Here is a 22,106-nt window from a genome sequence, read left to right on the forward strand (position 1 = left end):
AAGGCGCTCAAAGCAGGGCAGGTTTCTGTTGTCGATGATGATGGGAGAAGTGACAGAGGGATCACGTTTTTTTAGGGTGATGTACTTACTGGACAGTCCACGCCTGAATAAGAGTTGATAAATCTGCCCATTTTTCCTCTGCCCTTTGCTTCATATGAAGAGATCTGTCCCCTTCCGAGACCCTTACGTGGCAGTGAGGAGTTTATGCCTTTAGTTATAAAGCTAAAATTACAGCCTAGAAGGACTTTGGGAGAGTAGGGAAGAAAACTATGAGATTGTTTTAATTTTAAATTTTAAAAACATAGAAAATCGCAGAGGAAAGATGGTAAATACCCATGTTTTGTCATCTAGAATAGCAGTAATGTGGGGCATGTTAAAACTCAGCTTGCTGGTCCCACCCCAGAGTGACCGATTCAGTTGATCTGGGTGGGGGCCTAAGAATTTGTTTTACTAAAAGTCCTCAAGTAATGACAAATGCTGTAGGCTGGGGACAAAAATAACTTTTAGAACCACTGATATAGAGCCACAAAGTGTTAATATTTGGTGGTTGTTGTTTTTTAAGTTAAGATAAAACTAACTTGGACTTCCTCCTTCCCAGTCCCATTGCACTCCATACCAGATTTTAGTCATTTGATCCCCAAATGTTTGGGTTGCTGGCAGTTTTTTGCTATTACGAACAATCTCCAGTGATCATCTGTGGGTGGGTCTCCTTGTGCTTGTGTGAAAAGAGCTCCTTCGATGAAATCTTCAAAGGGATTACAGAAATGTATACCTTTCCAGCAACGCCCAAGAGTCCTTTGTTAACCTCACAGCCTACACCAGCACCTCAAATAGCAGGCTTTTTCATCTTGGTCAATCTGATGGGCACGTATCTCACTGTTATTTTAATGTGCATTTTTCTGATTACTAGAGAGAAGGCACAGCTTTTTAATTTTATTGGCTACATTAGTTTGACTCTGTGCTGCCGACATGCACCTCTGCCAATTTTAACGTTTTTGTTGTTGTTTTGGGTTGTTGGGCTTTTATTAATAAATTATGAATCCAGGTTTGACATTTCTTAAATGACCGGTGACACTGAGTTTATCTGGCTGTGGTCCATTTTCTCCACCTGCGTGTCCAAGCAACGCCACACCTGCTGTTTCTCTTGAAGGGTGTTCCTGGCAGGGGACAAACAGGTGTGAAGACAGGCGTGGCCGCTTTGGCTTCCTCACACCCCGGGGTTAGGGAGAGGCCGCCGCCTGAAGAGAAGGGTCCTGTAAGTCGAAAGATAGAAACAGCAGGGCCCTGAAGATAACTGGCCTTGGAAACACTCGACCAAGGGCCAGTGCCTTCCATAGAGTTAACAACTATATTCCCAGCCAAAGTAAGAAAAGTCAGAATCCTGAAAAGTTTGCCATTTTACAGAAGCGAAGGGCAGGCCTGGTACAGGCCCTTTGCATCTGTTCACCCATCTAATCTCTGGGGCAACCCTTTCAGGTGGGTATGATCATTCCCCCTTCAGCACGGAGCCCATGGCGCTCAGGAAAGTCATGTAGGTCAGGCAGACACGCGGAGCTGGCTGGAGGCCCTCAGGTCCCATCCCGTCGCCCACCTGCTTTCTGCCGCCCGCCCGCCACGCCCGGGGAGAAGCGAGAGCCGCTCCGCCGCCAAGCACGGGTTCCGAGGCGCTAGTCTGTAAGGACCGGGGTTCCCCGCACCCCCAAGGCCCTCTGCACGCCCCCCACACTAATCTGGTTAATGCATATTTTCACCCAAGGCAATGGGGCACTTTCCCAACAAGAACTAACAAAGACGGATCCAAAGTGGCCGCTAGAAGCTCTGTTTTCTTCGACTTCGATTATAAATCTCATGACACGTTTCCATAGCCAAGAACCACTCATACAACATAAAAAAGTCCCACGTTTCAGGGAAAAGCAGATAATAATGCAGTTTCAAAAGTAAGTGGGTTCTTGCAGAAAAAGCCGAATGAAGGATGGTGACGGAGGCAGGACAGTGGGCCCGGGCTGTGGGGATCGGCTGGGGAGAGGGTGCGGGTTCCAGTTCTCGACTGGGTGCTAGTTACACAGGGGTGAATAACACTGGTCAAAACTGGTCAAATTGTGCATTCAGATGTGTGTGTTTCACTGTACGTAAATTTTAACTCAGTTTTCTGAAAGGATTTAAAAGTCTTAAAAGTAAACTTGCAATTGCTGGTGGTGCAGGGAGTGGTGGTCCGCGCCGAGCTCCCGGCTGCCTTGGCGACGGCAGCGCAGGCTGAGGTCAGATTGCTTGCTCGGTGCTGTAAGCAGGGCTGATGTCCCCAGATAGGGCGGGACAAACCCAGCTGCCTTGGGATCAGTAGCCTCCCTGCCCTGGGACTGTCCCGTGGGAGGGGCCCCCATGAGCCTGGGCTGCGCCCAGGGGATGCTGGGCTAACTCCCCCACAGGACAAATTCCTCTTCCCCGCCAAACACCAGCATCTCTGCCACACAGCGCGCAGAGCCACAGGGACCTGCTGCCTTCTTATCCAGCTTGTCTGTCCCTTGGGACACAGAGGTTCGGTTCTGAGACAGAGCAGCCGGTGGCCACCGTGAGAAGTCTCCCTAGGTGCCCTTCACAAGCTGCCAGAGACACAAAGATTAACGCAGCAGAAGAGAGCCCTGTGTCCCACGGCGGGCAACCCAGGCTTGGGGGGGTCAACCTTCCATCCCCCCGTTTGTCTGGCTGCAGACACTCTGAAGGGAGCGAACGAGCAGTCTGAACCCCCACTAGGTGAAGAGCTCTGTCCGGGTGGCCTCTGTCACATTCCCTGTCTCAGAGCCAGCTGGGGTGTTTGTGCCTCACGTTGAAACTTTATAGGCGCGTCACTGAAGGGACAGAGAGGCGAGGAAACTTGCTCCAGGAACCGAGCTCACCAGCCAGCACGCACACGCCGACCAAGCCGTTTTTGCCATGTCAGAGCTCTTTCTTCCAAACTCTGCCTCTCTGCTTAACTGGGAAGTTCAAAATAGCAAAAACAAGCGCACACAGAATATATACCGTACACACTGCACTCTGTATCTGAATGATCCCAGCACTGCTGTGCACACCTTTACACGTGACGTGGCCAAAAACGACTTGGGAGCCTCGGTTCTGTTTAATAACTGAGATTTGTTTTCAGGGTGGTGTCCGCATTCTGCCAGGAGCTGGCCGGCAAAGCACAGGCTCTCCCTGGGCACTGCTGTTGGAGTTGGACTCTATTAAACCAGGATCAAGTTTGTTCCAGCTCCGCCTGCCCTGACCACGGGTCCGCGTCTCTCCAGCAGGGGGCGATGCTGCACTGGTGACGCTCTGAGAACTCCAGGGTAAAGGGGGTGCCGGTCATGGGCTCCTGGTACAACCAGGGAAATGACAGAGCAAAGTGGCAGGAAGCAAGTGTCATGCATCAAAACACCGAATAGGCTGCCTGTCATTTACAAATGACACTTGGTGGCAGGGGTTGAGGGAACACCCGTTTCATCAGGGGTGAGCTGAGGGTTCCGAGCACTGTGCTGGCCTCCACTGGCCCCGCTGGGAAGCTAGGTGTTTAGCCTAAGAGGTCCAGGGAGAAGGTGTGGGTGTATGTGTTTATAATTTTTTTACAGTCAACAAAATCCTTCCCCTAGAGATGTGCTGTCATAGCCAAAACATTTTATCTCTAAGTTTTTTGCCTTCAGATGGAACATGAGCCGCACAGGTCATCATATACGACAGCTCAGAGGCAGCTCTGGCTCAGCAGCAAACTCCTAGCTGCAGGTGTCACCAGCACAAAGGGCACATCTTCCCCACGCGGCTGTGCCAGATAATACACGAAGTCATGCATGTACCTGCAATCATTGTTCACAACTCCAGCGTTTATGATTATATTATTTAAGTCTGTAATTTGCATTTTTAAAAGCTAAAAATAGTAAAAGAATTGTTTGGTAGCTTTTCAGCTACAATGGTTAATAAAGATGAAAGGAGAGTTACTTTGTGGTGAAAAAAATGCAGCCTTAGGAAAGAACAGTGTGAGTCTGACTTCCAGCTCTGCCGCTTAATAGGTGACACTGGGAATTTCTTGAACTTGACCAAGTCCACGTTTCTTCCCCTAAAATGGGGGTGACAATATCAACAAAATTAGTGATGACTGACGTCTAAGTGTCACAGGAAGACCGCACCCCTATTTACCAGGCAGCCTTGAAGAGGCTTCTACCCGGCGTCCCGCACGCGTCGGTCTGTTTTGGTTACCATGCTGCTGATCCCACTGCGAGCTCTCGGGGAAACTGGATTCGTGCACACCATAGTGCAGTTTAAAAGGCACCTGCTCTGGGAAGCATCCTTGTCTCCCTTTGCTTACAGTCTAATGAGGGGAAACAGAAGTAAACCAGTAAGTTGCAAGTAGTGTGTCACATAGTATTAGGGGGAAAAGAGAGGAAATGAGGGAGTGAACCATGTGGATAACTACGGGAAGAGACGTCCAGACAGAGACCAGCAAGTGCAAAGGCCCTGGGGCTGGAGCTTATCTGATTTGTTGAGAAACAGCTAGAGAGGAGGGGCTGAGGGACCAAAGGGAGTGAGATCAGAGGGGCTTCAGGAGCCAGATCATGGGGAGCCAGATCCTGAGACACAAGAACACCAGAGCAGGCAGGTGACCAGGACACAGCAGGGAGCATTTCCTGTGAACCTTAAGGACCAAAGGACTCAATTTCACACCAACAGCAACCTCCTGGAGCTCAGCCTCTGTGACAGAACATTCTGGAAGCATATTAGTGCTTCAACCATGTGCCACAGTCCAGGACCTGGGCGCCTCCCCCCACGCTCCTCCTCTGGTCCTCCGCCTCCTCTGTCCCAGTTGGCTCAGCACACACACTGACCTGTCACCTTTCTGCAAACCCAGTCCTCGTTGCCTCAGGTAGTTCATGTGATATTTCATACATAAAAGACTGAGAAAGAAATTTTAAGTGTTAGTTTAATTGACAAGCAGAGGCCTCCTGTGCTATCTAGCCAGTTTTAAGGAAAGGGAATGAAGCCACAAAATATATTTAGACCTCTGGTGGTTTCAAGATATCGCCACAAACTCTCCGATCCTCCTCTCTTCAAGGGTGGAGCCTAATGCCCTCCCCTGGACTTTGGGTTGCACTCGATGTCTGGCTGCAAAGGAACAGAACCCCAGAGGGGAAGGTGTGCAGCTCTGGGGACTTGGTCTACACGGCGCAGCGGCTTCCTCCTGCCTGCTGTCCACCACGGGGTGCGGACTCTGATGTGGGGCCCACGTGGCGAGGAACTGAGGCCTCCTGCCCACTACCACGGAGTGAGCCCTCTGGGGAGCGGACCTCACCTTGAGTCAAACACCTGGCCTAGATTCCTGAGTGCGGGGACCTGGGCAGGGAGCCTGGTCGGCCACATCCCCTGGGATTCATTCAAAATCACTAAGCTTATGGCAATTTGCTCTGTTGTAAGAGATCACTAACACAGTCCTCGTGATCATCAAATAATTTGTAATAATCAAATAGATCTGGAATCTAAATCAGGTCACTTTCATGTTATTTCACTGTTAGGAAGCGATGCAAAAAAATATGATTCAAAAGTTGTATTAGATGATCACCTCCTGCTCTTCAATTTGATTTAACCCTAGAATATTAATTTCCACTCTGTTAGGAGAGAAACAAGTGTGGATGCCGAGATGAAGATCTAATAAGAAGAAGTACAGAGTGTTTAACAGCTTACAAAGCACTTCACCTGTGTAACCTTAGCTCTTAATCGATGAATACAGACGTTTGCGCATATATGTATTAGGACAGCTATCTCACTGACAACCATCTTAACGCTCGAAGAAAAGATGAACATTATTTAATACTCAAAATCCGTCCATGGGCCTAGTTATATGACTCTGGGTGAGATACTACCCAAAGAAATTATTTATGCTTACCAGCAACTGGTTCCAGACCACTAATATCCTACACGGGGCCTATGGACTTCTCAAAATTAAATGTAGAAATGATCTGTTACATTAAAAACGTATTCATTCCAACAAGGGCTGAAACGGCTCCCCTGAGAGTTCGGAGACGACGGCCGGCCCTGGTACCGTGTGAAACACGGCCTCAGGCTGCGGGGGGACCTCTGAGCGTCACAAAGAAGATTTGGGCAGATACAGCCGACCGACCTCTGCAGGCTCCAGCGTTCAGTGGCCTTTCTGCTTCTGGATCAGGAGGGCCGGTCGGGGGGTTAACCCGTGAGCGCGGCACTGTTCACCTGCTGCCCTTAAGACATGTTTTGCCTTCGGAAAGTGGCTGCCGTGGTCGTCTTTGTAAAATACACTGGTTTCTCATTAAAGGGCAAAGCGGAAAAGGGAACAGCTCTGGGGTCCGGAGCCAACGGAAACGCTGCGAGTACTTTTGTTTTGTTTCTAAAACAAGGCTCCAAGAAAGAATATCACAGGGGAATAAACGCAACGAACAATTTATAAGTTCTTTTAAAAAAACACGTGACTAGCCAATTCTTTAGGACTAAAATAGATCTGGACCAACCAACAGCCTGCAGTTGAACTCTGCTTATTTTTGTGGCCATACTGGCATCTAGGATGACTTGGAACCGAAAGATCACGCATAAAGCCGTAACATGCATCTGTTCCAAGCTTGCGTGTCAAACTGAAGAGGGGCCCAGAGGCTCTGTGAGCCTGAGCTCAGGCCAGAGTCGCTGTCCCAGTTCCTCCCAGGCTGCGGGTCAACCCAGCAGGGCCCTGGGCAGAGACTCCGGCTTCATCTTCCTCTGACTGTCCTTTCTCTCGCTCCCAAATCCACAGCCTGCCCTCTGAACTTGAGTGTTGAATACTGAACTCATTTAACAAGTGTCCTGCTACCTTACACTACTGATCTTTAATTTCTGGGGCACAAGTTCTTCATCTATAATTGAAGACAATTTGAAAGCAAGCACCTTCCTTGCTTCGTGTTTTCCATATCCTCACTGCCAAGACCTAGAATCTGCATTTCACCGTGACTCAATCATTACCTGTCCAAACAACACAACTGGGGGGGAGGGGGGGAGGGGAGAGAAAATACTTAAAATTGAACAGTAAAGTCAATATGGCTTAAATGTCCTTCTGTAGAGTGCAAACATTTATTTTTGTACATCACAGCTGGAATTACACATCTGATTCCATTAATGCTTTATTTTGTGATTTTCAGCAGGCATTAAATCTCTTTGATTCATCAAAGTATTTATCTTCTAAAAATTCTCATAAAAGTTAGCTAATATTTTCTGAAAATTTTTAGGTTTTTTTTCAAAGGGAGGTATAAATAAAATTACATATTTAGCTAAAATGCTCCTTTATTAAGTTGTTCAAAAATTTATCATACATCCTGTTATATTTGCACCAAAGAATTACATCATCAAGTATGATGAAATAAGATCAAGACGCTAAAATAAAACAGAGGGAGGAAAAGAGCTCTGATTCCAAATTAGGTTTCCACCCAATAACTGGAGCTGACATTCAACCAAGAGGAGATGGTGTTCCAGCCTCCAAGACATGCCTGCTGTCATCTCCAGCTCAGATCAACAAGACAGTTTCACAGAGCTTGCATTATTTCCCACGTCCTGCCTTCCACCTCAGCGGCGCAGCCCCTAAAAATAAAAAGGAGCGCGCGGCTCCTCCACGTCACAGCGAGCAACGGCCCGGGTTCAGGGGGCGGCCTCAGAGCTGGGTCACCGAGCTGCAGAGAGAGCCGCTTTCCCCGCCCTTCTCTGCTGGGCATAAAGGAATTGTCTGGTTATAGAAACAACTAATGCCGGTGACAAAACTAAAACTGGTCCCGGCGCCCAGGTCCCCAAATCCAGCACCATGTGTGAAAGAAACCGAGCGGCAGCGTGGGAATCACAGGCTGGCTGCAAAGTGCCTCCTCTACGGCCTGTCGGTCGCAGGCCTCCCTGAGCACGCGGCTGGATCCACAGCACACACGGCCGGGCTCCTGCATCCCCGGAACCTCGCCTGCGGTGCGGCTGGCTCCTCCGGGACGTCGCGGAGCCTGTCACTGCTCTTCCCTCTTCCCATGTGGAGAAGGGCTTGTGTGCGGGGCCGCCTGCCGGCTGCCCTCCGAAGACCATCAGATTGGGCGGCGCCCCGTGCTCCCCCCTGCAGGGCCTCTCCCACGTTGGACACGGTTAAGAAACCCTCCCTCCCTCGTTATGACCCTGGGGTGACTGCCAGGTGTGTCTCAGCTTCGCCAGTTTAGCCCTGGGACTCAGGGTGGGCTCCCTAGGTGTCCCGTGCCCGTCTCATCCGTTAGGAAGGTGGAGTGAATGAACGTATCTCCGGTCGCCAGGAGCGCTTCCGCGGGAGGGGCAGCTATTGTCTAAGTCCTGCCCCACGGTCCTCACCCCAAAACACAGCCTGGGCTGGCTCCTCTCCCCCGGCCCTGTGTCTTTTTGTCTTCATTTTCCCTAGCCAGTTTCTCTTTGACCTTTCCAAATAAATTATTTTAGCCTTCTCAAACTTCTCCAGTTTTCCCCCACGCTCCCCATTAACCCTGCTCTCTTAGACGGGAGCAGAGAGGGAGAAAGACTGCAAAAAGTGATGCTCTACAGGTTTTAAAAAGTATTTGTCACAGAAGTTTAGAGATATCCATGACCCGGACCTCTAAAGAGGTATTGCTGTGTCTGCCCACCTGAGATGGTAACAGTAATGAAAAGTTCTCCGGAAAAGTCTTCATTCGTCCAAATACTTCACAAGAAGAGACTAATGAGGAGACTGTGTGTTTCACCGAATCTTCTAAGTCTTCCTGGACTCTCTGGCCTGCGTTAGAGTTCGGCCCCTCGTAGTCAGAACCCAGTCGGAAGCTGGTCAGAGCTGGTGCCGGCGCCTTAAGAATCGGGGTCACTAAAGGTACCGGGACATTTTGCAAATAATCCATAGTCAGTATGGATTATTATGGACTCCCAGAGGAGTCCAGTCAGTATTCACATCTCATTTTAGGCTCCTTGGTAATCCGCTGGAACTGGTGTTGGCTGACTCAGAACAGTGGGACTGACACAGAGACGACACCGAACTCACGCGGCCTCATTTGTGAGGAAAACCAGTGAAGGCATTTTTCTTCAGAGCTTCACGCTTGTTCGACAGTAGGCCAGCGACGTCAGGGACTGTGCTGGTCACCACGTGACCCCAGCTGGCTGGTTAGTCTGTGGCCGATGACCTGGTCACACAACTCGATCATTCCTTGTCTGTCTTAAAAGCTCTGCGAGTTCTTAAAAATTAAGAACCACTATGTATGGATCACTGCCAGTGTGTGGGGAGCTACGCTAAGCCCTTTGCAGGCGGGTCCTTTCATAAGGCCCATTTTACAGATGAGGAGACGGCAGGGATTGATGATTCCATCCTGGTTACTCAGCAAGTTAAGTGGCAAAGACAGGACTCAACCCAAAGGCAAACGTCTTGACCGTCACTCACCCAACCCCTCATTCCTCACGAATGATGTTTGCTCCTGGGTTGAGGCCCATCTTTACCACTTGACTTGCTGGGTAACCAGGATGGTTATACACTCCCCATTTTGACCTCAAAAGCTTCATGAGAGGAAGGGACCTTTCACGTGCACACAACAGCCAACCCTGCGCGGGGCTGGTTCACGCAGCTACACGTGAGGCTAAGCCTGGAGGTCACACGGCGCATCTTCCTGGCGGCCTTGCTTCCGGGCCAAAGGCCTTTCTGCACAACAGCAGCCCCGCTGAGAGCACGTCGGTCCCCCTCCCTGTTTCTATCATTCTTTCCTCTGGAGAGAGAATTCTCAGGGGACATCACTCCGAGCTGGGCCGTGTGACTGGGAGAAGAGGGAGCAGGGGCAACGTGGAGAGAATGGGGGGGCATCAAGATGCTGAAAAGCTGAGTGTGGGAACCCTCCCTCAGCACATGATCGCGTCTCCAGGGAAGGCACTGACGGTCTCTTATCTCATGAACTGCTCGGGCGAGTGAGCTGTGGCAACCAGTGAAGAGGGCAGGCTTCACACCGAGGGGTCCCAGGGTCAAGCAGAGACCAGAGAGGCCACGGGAGCGTGGGGCAGGCGGATGTGAGCAGGCTGGGGACCCAGCAGGAACCTCAGGGGAGCTGTGGACACTACAATCTAGGGCCTGGGGCTGAACCCCCTTTAATCGTATCTGGAAGGGAGCAGACAGCCCTTAGCTGAGAGGGGGGTTATATATTCACGTAAGCAAATTTAAATCATCCCGTTAGAATAGCTAAAATGTTATTCACTGACAATGCCCGGAGGCCATTGGAAGGAACTCTCATATATTGATGGCAAGAACACATGTGCTGCCTGGCTGGTGTGGCTCAGTGGTCGAGCATCAAGATCCAGGAGATTGAGGTTCGATTCCCAGTCAGGGCACATGCTCAGGTTTCGGGCTCGATCCCCAGTGGGGGGCGTGCAGGAGGCTGCTGATCAATGACCCTCAATGATGTTTCTCTCTCTCCCTCTCCCTTCCTCTCTTTGAAATGAAAAATAAAAAAATTTAAAAAAGAACACACGTGCTTCACTTTTCCAGAGAACTTGGAAGTTCCTCATACAATTAAACACACACCTACCATACGCCCTCGCAATCCCCCTGTTTGAACAACGGGTCTGAACTATGCAGGTCCACTGACACGTGGACTTTTTTCAGTAAGTACATTGGAAAAGTATTTGGAGATTTGCAACAATTAGAAAAAAACTTGCAGATGAACCTTAAAATTTTCTGATGACCATCGCAATTGGATAACCATTTATGAAAGGAGCATTACTCAGACACTTAAATATAATATGAAGTAAACTGATTACAACCACAGCCACAATTATATGTCTTAGACAGAATAAAGTTGTGAGGGGGTGGGGGGTAAGAAAATGAAATGTCTGAAGTTTATTTCTAAGTCACAGACAGTCAAGTCTCTATCAGGATTCAACCCTATTACTAAAATCTAAAGTAAAAAGGTCAAGTGGAACATTGAAGCGCTTTATAGCTAACCTGCCACGATAGTATTATTTCGTAAGTGTGCAAAGCAAAGCAATTTTTTTTCCAAAAAGAAAAATGTTTTCAAATGACCTTTTATGAAATGGAAAATTGGCTTACCTCTTCCCTATGGTTCTTAATTGGCATACAGAGAATACTCTGTGTCCTGTAGCCTGTGATCTGGTCAACTTCTGCATTGAACCGCGGATCCTAGGAAGGGAAAAGAAATTCGATTTAATGACTGACCTGGTCAAAGACTGATTTGTTTTTTCCATTTTATGAGATTAGAGAAATCTAACCTTTGACTTACCTTGTTGCTCTGAATGACAGTTTTATTGTTGTAAAAGGCATCAAATCACATAAGTTTGTATTATTTTGACAAAGACAAATTTAAGTCTTTTTGAGAAGCTGATGTTTACGAGAACCAGAAAAATACAGACTCACACAGAATGTTCAGAAAGAGAGGAAATTCAAGATATTAACCAATTTCAATAGCCTTGCTCACATAAATTCAGGAAAAAGTGGCAGCTCTCCAGCCTGCAGGACCACCGGCCTGCTCCCGTCTCGCCGGCCAGCTCCTGAGCCCTCATGAGCAGCTCTGCTCCGAGGCTCTTCCTCTAAATCCCACCGCCCCCGACACGACCGCTCCGGTTTCGCCGCTGCGTCCCTTGCGCTGACTGCTCATGTGTTTCCTCAGCACCCTGTCCCGTTTCAGGTGTTCATGAGAAGTTACGTCTTTGCTTTCCTTCCTCTCTCTATATAAATACATAAAAGCCGTACGGCCTCAATCAAACTGTGAACAACTCCCTAACCTCTCGGGCGTCTTTCTTTCCCCTTTCACAAAGCACAGCCCGCACATCCCGTAATCAGGAAGGGCTCCGGGAGGAGCGGCGGGTCGCACCGTGTGAAAGAGAAAGGCACAGGCCGCCTGGCATTAAACTTTAGACAGGGGCGGTGAAAGGTTGTAAGCTCTACGAGGGGCTTTACTTTATTTTTTTGGTTCATCAGGGTTCCCAATATCAGCACAGGAATTCCAAAGCATCTGTTAAACTAATGAAGGAATTCAGTAACAAACAGCATCTTCGTTATCAGATGTGATCATTCTTAGCTTGTCCTTTAAAGCAAATCTTGCAGGTGGTGGTGGTGAGAAAACGGACCAGGGGAAATGCCCAGATACCACCGTAAGGGGTGAGCTTAGCGTGGAAACACACATACCAGAACATAAACGCTGGAACAGCGTTCAAAGCGCTGGCCCTGGGAAGTTACACGCTCAGCCTAATAATAGCATCTGCTCTCATAAGTCTGCTTCTGGAATTCCCTCCAGAGAACATGGAAGAGCCACGCTGGAAAATCCTCATCTTTGAAGGTCATTTCTATTTTTTGTAATTAGTCTAAAGTCACGCAAAGCCAAAGCTGTAAATGAAGTACATGATGACACCTGATTCACTCAATTGGGGTCAGAAATGAGGCCAATTTTCCCCTAAGAGAACCAAACTTGGCATTAAAGACAATTTCAAAAGAAAAGTTTTAAAACGGTGGGTAATCAGTATATATATTTTATATTATAAATAAACGCTACTGTATTTTTGCTTTCTTCTTGCAAATATGCTCAAAGTTATATTGAGACACAGAGAAAACCCTGGCTGAGTGTTTCTAAGAAATAATTCTTAAATAACATATGACAGGGTTTCCCAAAAAATGTGTACGCACTCTGAATAATTATAAAGGCAGTGCTTATTAAAATGCATTTCATTTTCAAAATTGAGCTATCAGCTGTTACAGTGTGTGTACATTTTTGGGGACGCCCTGTATATTGCAAAGGATCTAAAGAAAGCAGAAAGGATACTGATATTGATGAATTAAAGAAGTAGAAAATTAACTTATATAGTGAATTATTCTCTAAGCTAATATCAAAATAGGAATCAAAGTGATCATCAGCAATTATTTTGTTAATGAATATTTTAATTACAAGACTAATTTATAAGAAAGAAGGTTAAGCCCAACTGTGTAATCACGTCAATAGCTTCAGACAGACTGGAATTAGTAGGACATTCATAGGTTTTGTTCGGTGTAGACCAGAAATTAAAATCCACAGCAGCCTGATGGCACTCCTCAGGGTAGGTGGGAGGCAGGCACACTTCCCATGCACTTCAGGCGGATCGGGCATCGCACACGTGCAGGTCCCGGAAAGAGCAGAGGGAACAGCGAGCCCTTGCGTGGCCGGCCACTCGCGCTGTGTGAGCGGGGCTGCGAAAGCACCAGCCTTCGCCTCCACCGGCCCGACGGAGGGGCCGGCGCCCACCTGGCCTCTTGCTGGGAAAGGGCGCTGGACGGAACCCGCGAGGGCACCGCAGGGGGGGCCCACCACGGCCCCGCAGTGCCCGTCCGGCTTCTCCTGGGGCCGCTGCCCGCTGGGAGGGCGGCTGGCACCGGGCGGAGCTCAGGCTCCGAACAGAACCGCGAGGAGCTCGGGCTTCCAGGCGGCCCCGCAGGGCCGCGCGGGGCTGGGGGGCGTATGCAAGGGGGCCGCAGAGACTGAGTGGCTCTTCTCGTCACACCCGCTAAGAACTGTCAAAAGGACCTGCTGCAGGCTGAGGGCCGTCAGGGAGGGGTTTAGACCCTGGGGTCCCCCCCCAGAGGAGACCTCGCTCAGCAGCTCGGGCACCGGTTGAGACACAGGACGCAGCTCTTAAAGCAAGGACCGTGCCCTGGATCGACTCTGCTCAGGAGGGACAGTCCACAAAATAGCTGGCCTGTATTCTTCTAAAATATGTGTCAGGGAAGATAAAGAAACAGGGAGAAACGATTCCAGACCTAAAGGAGACTAGAGACACGACCAGAGTGCGCAGGCTGTGGTTCCGGGTGCGATCCTGAATCCGAGGGGAAAATAACTACAGACGACATTCATGGGACAATTGACCAAATCTGACGATAGGCTTTTAGATAACAGCATTATATCATAAAATCTCCTGATTATTTTTTTTTATTTTTTTAAATCCTCACCAGAGGATATGTTTTTTTAAACTGATTTTTAGGGTGAGAGGAAAAGAGAGAGAGAGGAACATCGATGTGAGAGAGAAACATCAATCGGTTGCCTCCCCTATGAGCTCTGACTGGGGATCGAAACCGAAACCTAGGTATGTGCCTTGACCGGGAATCGAACCCACAACCTTTTGGTGTATGAGGCAACGCTCCAGCCAACGGACCCACACCAGCCAGGGCTAAAATTTCCTGACTTTGATAAATGCATTACAATGGTGTAAGAGAATGTTCTTGTTGAAAAATATACTGAAAACTTACTGAAATATTTAGTAAAAATGTCTCCAACTTATTCAACAGTTCATAAAAAATAACAGACATATATTACTTATATATAGAAAAAGAGAAAATTGATAAAGCAAATGGGGCCAAACATCGATGGAGAATTGGGGTAACAGCTAAGTGGAAGTTTTTATATGGGTCTTTCTTGCAACTTTTCTGTAAGTTTGAAATTATATAGAAAGAACAGAAAGCAAAAAAGGAAATAACATGATAGACTTGCCGAACTTCACGCTGGTTTTCCTCTGGAGTGGCATTTCAGGGCAATGCCTCAAGATACTGGGAACACTGAGCAAAGACAGGTACCGCAGTTCCCAAACTGTGTTCTCTGGGGCACGACTGTGCCACAGCAGATTGCTAGATTTATCAAAATTAAAACAGTCACTAGGGTTCTGTCTTCCTTCTAAAATTCATTTTGGAAATACTTTTATTCATCAGAAATTCAGTGCAGAGAGCCAACATTTCTTGGTAAATACTTGAAGTAGAAAGCAAGGCCTGTAGGGTGAGAGATGGTGATGATTTATCTGGAGATAGAATGAAAAGGGAGGAGTGAGGTAGGGTGGGAGGAACCGCAGCTGGTGGTGCAGGCCACAGGGGTGGCCACGCGAGCTTTCCCTAGAACCCCCAGGTCTCCCCCCCAGAAGTCAGCGCACATGGAGTGGCTGTCCTTGGAAACAGGAGAGGAGTCCTGGGTTTGCATTCCGTTTGACCGGGGAGAGAGAGGGGGTGCTGACAATGTGGACCCTTTGGGAAAGCTTAGGGAGGCTTATGGCTTCCACAGGACATGGAGCTAGGGTTCAAGGCCATCTGTGCTGGTTAATTTCATGCGTCAACTTGACCAGGCTAAGGGATGCCCAGCAGCTGGTGAAACCTTGTTCCTGGGTGTGTCTGTGAGGCTGTCCCCAGAAGGATTAGCCTTTGCGTCGGAAGATGGGTGAAGATCGCCCCCAATGCAGCGGGCATCGTGCAGTGTGCCGAGGCCTGAATGGAACAAACGCAGAGAAGGGCTACTGTGCTCTCTCTGCCACTGGCTCTGCTTCTCTGAAGAACCCCGACTAATACACAGTCCAATCTCGAAACTGGGTGATATCTAGTTCGTATACGTAAGGAAAACGCCAAACACATTTCTACTGCTGTTCTGATTGTTCTGTGTTAATATCTTAGTATCGACAAATCCTGTGCCGTGTCCCAGAAAGGGCATGAATGACGGGTTGATGGGGGAAACGACAAGTGGCTGAACATCAGCGTCAGGGCAGCACCTGCCAACTAACCTCTCACGGGACCTGCGGCTGACCGAGAACTGCTGGCCCACGCAGTGGGCCTCGTCTTATACTTTAAGCATGTGAACGTGTCATTTTATTCCTAATAAAAGAGCTGGATTCTCTGACTTATACCATTCTGTTACAAAGTTTTAAGAAGTGAATCAAATGTTGACTTGTCTCACAGTTAATGGATCTGTGAGACTATTGTTTTATTCTGAGCTTCAGCCTGAGCACGATTAGACTTCGTGGCCACCCCGTGGTTTCCACTGCGACATTACACACTTCTAAAGTGTTCGATGGTCACGTGAGTTTAAGAAATGCTGCTGTAGAGTGTTGTTTTACAGACCTGTGTTTAAAGACTCAGAAACCGTTAGGATGGCTTTGCATATTCTAACTACTTTCACAAAAGGTAGGAGACAGTGGTTTGATTATTAATTACTGGTGGGGCTGACTTCCATTGTTCATACCAATGTAAGTTATATGTCACAGACCAACCCCACAACTTCTAACGAAATTCCCGGGACACAAATAGTTTCTGCAAGGCCACCGTAAACACAGGTCAAGGATGCCAAGGGTCAGGTGGCAACTCAGGAATCACGGGCTAAGAGGCTTCACCCTAGGAGTGTGACAGGCTGGGGACATGGGCTCTTTCAGACAGCCGCACAAGACTTAAATCATTACCAATGCAGAAAAACAATTACATTGCCAACATTCAAAGATGGTAAACAGATTAAACAAACTGCACATAAGCGAAGAAATTCTCGGGACGAGGGAAACTGGGGACCACGGGGACAAATGAAGGTGTCCTCAGCAAAACCAAAGCATGTCTATGGTCCTTCTGTACTTGGGGCTCGATTGCCATTGAAAATGGAAACCCAGCTGTCACCTAACTAAGGAAGGGAATTCTCCAGCTGTGTCCTGAATACCCTCCTGGGGATCAGCTACAGTATGACCTTGCTACAGAGGTCAAAGAGGTCATGGAAGAATCCAATTTGAACAGATCACTTGTCCTGAATGGCTTCTGAAAAATATTTCAGGGTTTATCTACTTAACCTGTCCCATCTCTCCCCAAATTCCTACCCTCAGTACTCCTCACCAGTTGTTATTTATTTATTCACCCCCCTTCAAACCCGAGTCACCCTCGGCTGTTCTCTGCCCCGACTCCATCCCCTCTAGGCTGCTCCGTCCAGCAGCTTCACTTCCCCACCCGCAATCCACTCCCTCCCCATCTTTAAGGCCAGGGCCCGCTTCAGGTCCTCCTTCCCCACACTACTGAACTCAGTTCTCCTCCCAGCTCCAGTGTTTTTCCCTCTACTTCATTTTATGACCACTGTAAAATTCATCTTTCCAAAGCACAGTCGGAGTCATCCTGGTGCCCCCTGGAAACCATGGTAACTGCTCCTCCTGGCCTGGGCCCGCCTTCCACTCCCCAGCCGGGCACTCAGGATGCCATTCGCTCGGGCTCTGCCCCTGCAGCTCCCCAGTGTCTGACCCACACGCTTCCATACGAGCGCAGGGGTCTCTGCTTGGAGCTCCTCTGAACATCTGCACGTCTCACGCACACAGCTCCATCCGCTCACATCTTACCTGCAGCCCCAGCTCTATTGTCAAGCCTTGCTCCCTCGAATAACGCCCTCCAGCTCCCCAAACGCCTGTCATCTCCTGCTTCCCGAACCCACCCACTCTCCTCAGCATCTATTAGGACCTGCTTTCTAGTCTACTTATCTATCTTCTCTACTATAATTTTTGTTGAATCGATATTTATTAAGAGCATCAGGCACTGTATTAGGCACCAGGGATACAGAGGTGAATAAAAAAGCCATGACCCCTGGAACCGCGCAGAGGAGCTGCACCCTGGGAGGACCGCGGGCCCCCTGCAGCACAGTCCACTGCGCCACGGGGCAGGTAGCTACAGGAACTGTTCTCTCAAAGCGCTGGAAAGTATTTCATCAACAGCCAACGTGCCATTCCAGGAAGATGCTTTGTTTAAGACACGTAATTCTAGCCCAGCCGGTGTGGCTCAGCGTCTGAGCATCGACCTAGGATCCAGGAGATTGCAGTTGAATTCCCAGTTGGGGCACATGCCTAGGTCACCTGCTTGATCCCCAGTCGGGGGCGTGCAGGAGGCAGCCGATCCATGACTCTCATCATTGATGTTTCTCTCTCTCTCCCTCTCCCTTCCTCTCTCTGAAATCAATAAAGAGATATTTAAAAAAAAAAAAACACTAAAAAACCACCCCAAAACACCCATAATTCTATTAAGAAAAGGGACCACTCTAAGTATGGAATTTGAAGAATTATATAGTATAATCTTTAAACCCACAATTAAAGACCTGTACAGAACTCTACAAGTAAGAGAAATATCAAATCTTTCAACTGAAATATCTTAGAGTAAGAATTTCCATTTTAAAAACTTCATTTGCTTAATTTAAAAAAATAGAAGAAAGAAAGAAAGAAAGAAAGAAAGAAAGAGAAAGAAAGGAAGGAAGGAAGGAAGGAAGGAAGGAAGGAAGGAAGGAAGGAAGGAAGGAAGGAAGGAAGGGAGGAAGGAAGAAAGGAAGAAAACCAGGCTTTGGAGTCAAGGAGACTGAGCGAATGAGTATGATTCTGAATGAATGAGTGAATGAATGAATGAATGAATGAATGAATGAATGAATGAATGAAAGAAAAAGCCTACAGGGTGGTGGGTTTGTTGGGGCTCATCATTTTAGGGCCTCAGTGGAATCCTCGGAGGTTCGCGTGCAGCTAATATGGACAGGGACATGCAGAGAGCAAGTTAAAAATGGGAAAGACGCAGCCACGAGATGGGCTGTGTCAAACCCTCAGTAGGGGGGAAACAAGGCAAGGTGGCTCAGTGCCGTGTCCGTGGCTCAGCCACCAGCCAAGAAGCTCTGGCATTTAAAGATGCAAGGTTCTTACCATAAGTCCCAATTTTAAATAAGTGTGCAAATTGTTACAACTCAGTTTCAAATATTCCTAAAAATTCCCACTCACAGCATCGCCCACTGCCCCCCACTCACAGCACCGCCCACTGCCCCCCACTCACAGCACCCCCGTGCCCGGCACTGACTGGCGGTGCCCCACCACGCTCCCCACATGCCCCCAGCCCCCGCCTGCAGGTCCCCCCTCACCTCGTAGGCGTCTTTGATGTTCAAGGGCTCGCCCAGCGCGGCCACGTGCCCCACGATGCCCTTGTTCCACTCCAGGCGGATGCAGCTGTTGGACGCCTCCTCCAGGGTGGAGCCCTCGGCCACGTCGAAGAGGCGGCTGACCAGGAACTTGTCATTGGAGCTGTCCTCGCAGACCAGGAACAGCGAGTAGCGGTCGGCGGAGATGAGCCCGTGGATGTGCAGGAATATTTTGTGGCACAAGGCCGTGACGTCCAGGTGGCTGGAAATGTCCTTCACCAGTTCCAGGAGTCTGGAGCACTGGTCCCCGTCATCGTGGTCGAAGCGCCGCGGGGTGAGCGGCATCTGTTCCCTCTCCGAGTCCGAGACGAAGCTCACGGCGCCCTCGGCGTCCTTGACCACGATGGGTCGCAGCGGCCGGTCGAACTCCGAGGCCGAGATTTTCCTGGTGGGTGTCCCCGGGGCGCTGCTCTCGACGCGGGGACTGTGCTGCGGGGGACACGGGCAGGATTCTGCGCGGCCTCGGGCGCCCTCCTTGAGGACCGGGATGGTGTGGACTCTCTCAGAAAACCACGCATTGACCATCTCTCTGCAGGACAGAGCAGGGGCACGTCACCCACTGGAGAGGGAAGGGGGCTCCCGAAAACTGCTACTAATTCTCTCGCTGTCAACCCACTAGACAATAATCCAGTTTGTCACAGAAAATATAAAGGCGATGGTTTATTTAAGACAGTTGTATTTTGGAAAAACTATAGAGGACAATTGGTCCAAAGGACATTTGAATCAAGTATGTCTGTGCACATATATTTCCAGATGTCTGATCTATAGCACATCAAACCTCAAGCCTACTCTCAAAACCAGTTAGCATCAGAGTACAAGACACGGCCCCCCACAAAGGATCTCCGGTTGGACTCCCCATCAAGGGCACGTCCAACATACGTGGGTTGCCTGTCTGAGCCCCACACCGGTGCAGGAGGCAAACCAACCAATGTCTCTCTCTCACATCGGTGCTTCTCTCTCTCTCTCTCTCCCCTTCCCTCCCTCCCTCCCTCCCTCCCTCCCTCCCTCCCTCCCTCCCTCTCTGAAATATCAAAGGGAACAAAAAACAAATAACGAATGTTTGACTACATTTGGCTAGCTGACAGGCTTGGTTCTAGACAGCTTCATCTGTATCACTACACACAGATTAGCTTTAGAAGAGGAAATGGAAAATATAAACAATTTGATCTGGCATGTAGAAAGACTGTAGACCTCTAAATATTATCCTAGTAGTGCTTGTTAAATAATGGCAGAAATGATCTCTTCTAGATTGTTTACTGGTATAAAGGATGGGCATTTTAAAGTAGGCAATACCTAAGTTTAAACACTCAGTCCAAAATTTTAAATTGTTTGTTTTAAATGTGCCCTCCTGTGAAAGAAACCTCTTAAAGCTAAAGGCTTCACGGTGGGCGATTTTTTTTTTGTTTTGTTAACCCACATCCTAGATCATACACATTCAAGGGTTGGTTGGTTCAAATAAGTCCTCTGGGAAAGCTGTAACCTTATACTAACTGACAGCGCCATTGCTTTAGACAGTTTTAAAACTCTTCTTTTGAGACTACCTTCTAAGAAAATTCAGAAGCAGCATAAGAACATTTGTTATCTAAACGTTAGACTTGTTTTCCACCAAGTCTTGCTCTCCAAACAAACAGATAAAACAAAATAAAGCAAAATAAAACAAAAAACCTTGAGTAACAGCTAACCTAAAATCTAGGTTATGTGTAAGACTTGACTTTTTCCAAAACTAAAGTTTACCTTGGAAAGAAAAACACTTGCTACCACTGTAGATATTTCAAAGACGTTGCCTTTAATAAGAGCAATGCAGTCTCCACTCTATCATCACGTATTGATTACTTTCTCTAAATGGCCAGGATGGAAGTAGTTTGACGATGCACAGTGTTGGGGAGTGTTGTGACGCCGACGCTCTTAATCTCTGGTTGTAGTAAAAATTGGTATCACCTCTTTGGAAGGTAACAGGCAATCTCTAAATGCATTTATCCTTTGTTCCAGAGATGTCACACGCGTGACAAGGGAAGGACCGGGTGGTTACTGTGGCGAGGTCTGTTATAGCAAAGACAAGGAGCACCCTAACCCGCACCGGGAGGCTGGCCACATACGCCACGCGGGTTATGCAGCCGAGCACGAGGCAGACACGGAAGACGGCCACGGGCAGCGATGTGAATCGTGCACGGTTTGTTGAGTGAAAAAAGAATGTAGATCGAGGGGAAAGAAGAGGCTGCCTTATTTCTGAGTCGCCACTAAGTCTCCCACTTATGGGATGTTCCCTTTTCTTTTATTTTGGACAAATATGGATTGTTTGGTGAATGTATATTATCCTGAAATGTTCCCAGTCTAGGACGGAATGGGTACAAAAGGTAACACAGATATTATAAGGATGACTCCTAATTTCATGGGATGGATATAGTTGTAACAGCTTTTAAAGGTCTCTCTGAAAAGTAGCAGAGTAGGTGGTATGTTGTACAGATCGCAAGTATACACCACAGAGCAGAGTTTTAAAAGATGTGAGTGTCCTGCCCTGCCCGGGGGCTCAGCTGGTTGGAGGCCCGTCCCGTGCACCAAAAGGCTGCGGGTTCCACCCTGGTCAGGGTGCACGTGGGAGGCAACTGACAGACTCTTCCCTCTTACACCGATGTCTGTCTGTCTGTCTTCTCTTTCTCTCCCCCACTTCCTCTTCTAAACACATCCTCAGGTGAAAATTAAAGGAAAAAAAGTAAGTGTCCTAATGTTTTATAAATTCATGTTGTGTCTTAGGACAAACTTTCCACTAAGAACAAAATACATTGATTAAAATAATGCTGTATCTTAAAAACTTAGAAACGAGGCTGCCATACTCAGGGAAACGTGAGTATAACCCCCAAAACTGCAGCCGGGCGTCAAAGACATCGCTGACAAAGATGCGTGTGCCCGTCAGAGACGCGCAGGGAGCTCTGCAATAAAACTGTCTTGTAAAATGTGAGACAGGAAAAAGCAGTGCGTCTACATGAACATATCTCACGTGACTTTAAAATATGTACATGGAACTTAAATTGCTGAATCAATATAAAAATAGGCCTTTTATCTATTTCAGCTACAAACCTAAAACTTAGCCACAGTTTCTTACTTGATGAATGGAAAATGGCGAATTATTTTTCTTTTTTAATTAAACCACCTACTTGCGAACTCCATATGGATGTCTACACAGAGAGCTTAAAATGCAGGAAACGGGATTCCTAATGTCCCACCTGTCACCTGGCCAGTCCCACTCCCTGCCAGTCACCTGTCACCCGGCCAGTCCCACTCCCTGCCAGTGACCAGTCACCCGGCCAATCCCACTCCCTGCCAGTCACCAGTCACCCGGCCAGTCCCACTCCCTGCCAGTCACCAGTCACCCGGCCAGTCCCACTCCCTGCCAGT

The 22,106-nt window shown here is 48.4% G+C and overlaps 1 protein-coding gene across 4 annotated transcripts in view; it reads right to left on the minus strand.

The window, feature by feature from the left end:
- PDE5A (phosphodiesterase 5A) overlaps positions 1–22,106 on the minus strand; it is a 94,556-nt gene that overhangs the window by 55,954 nt on the left and 16,496 nt on the right. For all 4 annotated transcript variants that reach the window (XM_081137130.1, XM_081137129.1, XM_081137132.1 and 1 more), the window contains exons 2-3: positions 18,657–19,242; positions 11,066–11,155 (exon numbers count right to left, since the gene is read on the minus strand). In XM_081137130.1, coding sequence (XP_080993256.1) covers positions 11,066–11,155; positions 18,657–19,242 — 676 coding nt within the window. The remainder of the gene's footprint in view (positions 1–11,065; positions 11,156–18,656; positions 19,243–22,106) is intronic.

This window comes from Miniopterus schreibersii (assembly GCF_964146895.1).
Source record: "Miniopterus schreibersii genome assembly, chromosome: 4".
NCBI classification, from domain to species: Eukaryota; Metazoa; Chordata; class Mammalia; order Chiroptera; family Miniopteridae; genus Miniopterus; species Miniopterus schreibersii.